General features: G+C 38.9%; 1 protein-coding gene across 5 annotated transcripts in view; it reads left to right on the forward strand.

Moving 5' to 3' along the window:
- grid2 (glutamate receptor, ionotropic, delta 2) overlaps positions 1–6,000 on the forward strand; it is a 486,943-nt gene that overhangs the window by 336,759 nt on the left and 144,184 nt on the right. For all 5 annotated transcript variants that reach the window (XR_013809307.1, XM_079687594.1, XM_079687592.1 and 2 more), the window contains exon 5: positions 740–793. Coding sequence is in view for 4 of the 5 variants with exons in the window: in XM_079687594.1 (XP_079543720.1) it covers positions 740–793 (54 nt within the window). In the remaining variant the exon portion in view is untranslated. The remainder of the gene's footprint in view (positions 1–739; positions 794–6,000) is intronic.

Here is a 6,000-nt window from a genome sequence, read left to right on the forward strand (position 1 = left end):
TTAAAAGTAAATGATAAAGGTGGTGATAGAAGTTATATGCCTTGAAATAGTGCTGTAAAGATAGAGGAAAAGGATAGGAGACAAGATAGAGACAATATGTAACAGAGAGCTACACTAAAACACCTATTTACTGTCTTCTTACTTGTTGTTGGTACTTAATGGCACTGCCATTTACTCTTTAATGTTCCATTTAACTATCATTAGCTGATTGTCTAGAGTAGCCAACTTTTGAATGCTGTTTAAGGAATTCCAGAAATGTCATTTAAAACATTTAACACTATTAATATCATGTGAATGGTGTCGTCAAGTACCTTTATTTGTTGTGTTGCAGAGTACCTGAGTTGGATCAGATCCAATGTGAGCTAGCAGACGGACGGGAGGAGCAGTTAGCATTTAGCTCACCTTTTGTCTGAGCTCCCCCAACTTTGGGGTTTGAACCCGGGGAAAGGGACTACATCCTTGTTTCCCTACTTCCTTCAAACCAGCAGTCTTTCTGTTGCTACACCAGTTAGACGCTGTGTACATAAAATAAACATATTATTTTTTACTTTTTTACTGATGACTGCAAACTAAGAGTGTATAGATCCAGTAGTTTGAGGGGAAATTCTGCCCCATATTACTTTGGAGCTGGTGGCACCTTTGTATGTCATGTGACTACTTAATAATTTGCCTCATTTTGAACAATTCAAATTCTTGTTTATTTGTCTCAATTCTAAATGTGTGTCGTGTTGTTTTGCAGGTGGTTGAGACCAACCTGGTGGCCTTCGATTGTCACTGGATCCTGATTAATGAGGTGAGTGCCACTCAAATGATGTATGGATCCCGTACTGGATGTGCCTTCAATTCACCTTATTGCTTCCATTATCCTGGGAATATTCATAGTTTTACATCCAAGGCCACTCTAATCTCCCCATTGTCTTGTGTGAAGAAGAGAGGAAAGCTTACAAAGTTGTCCCCTTCTTTTGATCAGTCACAATAACACACACAACTTGATGGCCAAGGACAATTTAGTTTATTTAAGTTAGATTCAGCTGCCGCACACCACTGACTAAAACAATGCAATAAAGATTTTATATAGTTCATGCTCACGACTTATTGAAAATAGAGCCACTGTCTACAAACACTAAATTTGCCAGAGAGGAAAAAAATTGACCTTGCGAGACTTTCCTTGAATGAAGTGGCTCAGTATTACTCCTTAAATAATAAACGTTTATAAAGGGAGCAGGCAACCACTGAAAGTCAACAAATTAACTTTCCTATCCAATCAGACTGTGCAGCTTTGGTACTGTGATGTATTTTCAATCTAAGTTAACAATAAATGTCTATAGATCATAAAGAAACATTTATTGACTTAACTTACACATTATTTTGAAAAGAAACACATAGTGCTTCGTGTGAAATGCCTTTTACAAAACCACCCAGATCAGCTATTTGTGAGTTTGTGTGCATGATTGCAGTTTGTCTTGGTGTGAGTTTACACTGCTAGCTAATGCGCTGTGTCTTGGTAGCCTTGGGCATCGAAGTGAACTGGCAGGGTACAGCAGGGGGTTCATGCCCATACTGCCAACAATGCCACACTCAAGAGCAAGAATGCATACACAACCATAAACACAAATATTTAAAACAAAAACATTGCTGTAGTAGCTATGAAAAGCCCAACTACAAAAAGAAACTATGATGCTGCATACAGTAGTTTCTCTCACTCCCTGTTCCACTTAAAAGTCAAAGCCTAAAAAGTCATAGCCTGCAAGGCTCAGCAGTCCTATTACTTGCTCAGTTATGCAAAGAAAGTATTTCAGTTTGAACTAAATGTTAGTATGCATGACATCCATTAATGCTGCAGGGACAGCCAATCATTATTTTCTGATGTTCGCTTTTAGAATGTCAGTCTTGCTACATGATGTTTTTTTTTCCTATTTGATATGGTTGAGAGGCTGCAGTAACATTGTCCCAATCCCCGCAAGTACCTCAGACAACCTCTCAGTATTGTTTTTGCATTTGTTCAAATGCTAATGCTTCCAGGGAGTGAGGGAAAAGAATGAGACTAGCCCCTGCAATTTAATGAAGATGGCGGTCTTCTCAGAGGTAAAAATCTGGATAAATCTGTTCAAAAACAACCACTCTGTATGTGTTACTGGCTCCATAGAAGGACTGCAGTGCCACTTAAATGTGTCTCTGTTGCTAATTGAAATAAATGGCATACTATAATGTGCATTTCATAATGTAACAGTTGAAGCTTTACTGCTCACTTATAAATATGTCTGTGGTCGTACACTCTCCTGACAGCCTGTTTTTGTACAGAGGCAGAAGGCAATGTCAAGCAGCCCTCTGAGCAGTTTATCATTACCTGACTGCCTGATAGGCTCAATTCACATCTAGCCGTCTAATCGACTGCTTTGCATCCTGCCAAGCATCTGTTATTGTCTAACACCCTTCAAGCTTCCTGGCAGCGACCGTCTCTTCGCTAAGCTTTCTGGGAGGCCTAACATGTCATTCTGCAGCCTACATGTCCAACATATACTGTATAGCAGCATGCAGCCTTTAACAGTTTGTACCTGCTGTCTTTAATGAACTCTCGGTTTTTATTTTTGTAATGGCATAATATAATATTTGCATCATTCTGCTTTCTTTCAAATTCTTTTTTTGTTTAACTTCACAATTTCCAAGAGACTGTGAAGTAGCAAACAGTCTTGGTGGTTTTAGATTTATTGGAACATTTTGTAGATTGGTATGTTGTAACCATTGAAACTGTGGTTATCAATAGTTAGATCATTGCAAAAAGAGAGTTGTTGTCATTGGACCCCTTTCACTCAGGTAACAAAAGTACCTCAGGTACCAGTAGAATCTGGTAAGTCAAATAAATTATATGTTTTACACTTTTACACCCCATGTTTCCTGGGTACTATCCTCAGTGTAAAACTATAAAGAAAAAAGCATTTGTTACCGTAAGTCAAGTCGATTAGAGTCGAACCATGCAGTGAAAACCAATACTTGTTTGTTGACAACTCTCGTGTATTTTTTTAATACATTTTTGTTGGCACACAATTTTCTGAAACAGGAAAGCCTTAAGGAAATGAGATCCAACAATCACTCAAGCTAAATGGAACCAGGGACTTATGTCTTAATAATTTGGCTATTCTTTTCACCCCACAAAGTTATTGGCATGATGCTCTACAGCTTTTTATGTCTAGTTGTCTTGTTCTCAACCACTTCACGAAAGCGTTTAAGATGTGATTTCAAATTCAGCGAGAACCAGTCAAGCAAAGTCAGTATGATGTGAGGAGAACAGATGGATCACAGGCAGGACAGCAAGACTACATTCTGCTCTAGCTCATTTCTCTCGTGCATGCTGAACACATGCTACTGTATGGCACTTTGTGAAAATGTAGCATTTCAGTGTGCATTCAGATATCTTCACCAATGTCATTACTCATATTAGCATATTTGCTTCATATATTAGTATTACACAAATAATATACTGTATTTGTGGTTACTGTGAACATGCAGAAACCCTCTTGGATACCAGGGTTGTAGGTTGTATTCCTTAGGACGTTTTTAAAAAAGCAGGAAAAGCAGAGATAAGTACAGGGGCCACAAGGGCTGAAGGGAGGTATGGGTTGAAGAAACAACAGATGACTAGAGATTGTGTTTAAGAGGAAGAATAAGACATGTGCACCTATACAAAAACAGACTTTTTTTCCCAAGTTATATTGAAAAGATAATAATTCATTTAAGACATAAACATCATTACAATATATATTTTTGATCTAATTCTGCTAATTCAAAGTATGCTAAGGAATAATGGCAAAAGTAGTTCTAAAAAATGCTTCTTGGCAAAGTCATTCATTATCTGTATTTCTCCTGACTCTAAACTGCACAAAATATAAAAAATACCCATAGGAAAAGCTTAATTCCCATCTTTTTACTGCTAAAATGTCATAATTTGGCATATAAATGATAACATTATGCCACAGGCTGTTCAGATACAATATTCCCATCATTGGCTTTGAGTCCTATACTGTAGCACAGTGTTTAAATGGATGGGTGGCTACAATATTTTTCTATACAATTTCCTACTACTGGTTCTTTGGAGAATGAATATTCCTCAGTGTAAAAGCACTCTCCCTCCCTGTGGTTTATTATGGATGAGGGGGCACTGTATGGTTGTCATAACTCTGCTTTATCTACAGCTCGCAGTCAGACAGCCCCACTGAGGGGGAGTTCACAGTTCATAATTGATCATACTTCCTCTCCCTATCTCCTTCATTCTGCTCAGGCTGAGGGGATGAAGGGGAGGAGGCAGAGACATAATAAGGGACACTCATGGATTCTCTTCTTCTCTGTCTTTCTCTTAAGTTTGGAGGATTTTACCTTACTCGTTCTGAATCACTTCATGGTCTTTCATTTTCTATCATGCTTTCATTCTAAATCTTAACTATTGCTGTTCACACTCTTTTTCTCTGTAATTTTCTTTTTCTTTATTCATTTCTGCGTTTTTGTCTCTCATGGAAACGAGTGCATAGTAATGAGATGAGACGAGATTAGGCTTCTCCGTCATTTTGGCTGTAAAAATATCACTGCTTGATATTCAAAGCCATGAAACTGACATTGTGGGGATTGTCATGCTTCTAATTATGATTTTAGGATTACATGGTCTTATGCCAGCTAAGATCATTCTACAAACCTTTATTTAATGAAACCCCATCAAAACCCACTGTACAAAAATGTTTGCCGGTAAATGAAATTTATTCTTTTTGGAAACATGTTGAAGATATGACATTTATACGGTTGGGGACATATTTTCCATGGCCCATAACATTGACCCAGTTTATCAGTTTAAACTGTCCTGACTGAGCTCACGCACCTGTAGCCTTGGCTGCTGTGCTCCCAGTGTTTTGACTCCCTGTTCCTGCCCGTTGGTGTTATGCACAATGTTGATTATTCTCTCTGAACTAGCTAAAAAAAATGGGTCTGGGGTAGAGTTCTTCAGAATTGATTGTGGCATCTCATCCGTGTGGTCAGACCGTGGCCCTGTGACATGTCTTGTGAATTTGTCAGTGTTTGCCATCAAAGCTCGATCTCTCCTCGTTTCTCTCTGAGTCCTGTCTGCATTGCTTCAGAAATGTCCCCCCCATATACCATTTATTATATTGTCGTTCAGGCAGTGTTCCACTCCCATCATACTAGCTTCATTCTTCTTCTTGCCCTTTTTTCTATTGTTGTTTTTAGGGTATTAATGAAAGTCCTCAACATTTTAAGGGGAAGGCACATACATGAAAGGGTGACCAAGACGAGTCAGAGGCATAGAAGACATTTTTGGGCTGTTCTGGAAAAAGGTGGAAGAGAGAGTACAAATGGCCAAATGAAACAAGATGCTTTTTCAGACTTGTTTTGTTTTTTCAGAACTTTGACCCTCTGAATACGAGGAAAACAGAGGGATTTGGTGTTCTCATAAACATGGGCAGAGCGAGAAAGATTCTTGGGGGTGAGAATAGGAGTGGGAGGAGCAGAAAAGGTTGAATAATAAACAAAACCAGCTTTTTCCCCTCTTCTACAAACAATAAGAAAAAAACAAGGATTTGATGTCTCTAGGGTAGATATGGGGAGAGATAGTTGTTGAGGGGGAAAGGGCGGAAAACAAAGTCTAGGGGTCAGGGAAGAAGTGCAAAGAACAATTGTGGATGAAGGATGTGTTTTGGTTTTGACTCCCATCTTCAAGTAAAACACTAAAGACGAAGATTTGGTGCCCTCAGGGGATCGGAGGGAAGGCGAGAGAGGCTATGGGTTAAGGTTGATGGGGATGCCTGCAGACCAACACCTTCTAGTTTATGGAGTAAACAACTCATGATTCTCTCTGTTTATGAGCTGCATGGTTGTTTGGGGGTTACACCTTACCCAAAGATTCTGCTTTAAGGCAGTCGTTCTTGGTGCTCACATGTAGGGACCAATCAAATATTCTCTGGACTGCATGAATTTGATGGATAGGGAATTGATTTAAAA

Source organism: Notothenia rossii (assembly GCF_949606895.1).
Source record: "Notothenia rossii genome assembly, chromosome: 6".
NCBI classification, from domain to species: domain Eukaryota; kingdom Metazoa; phylum Chordata; class Actinopteri; order Perciformes; family Nototheniidae; genus Notothenia; species Notothenia rossii.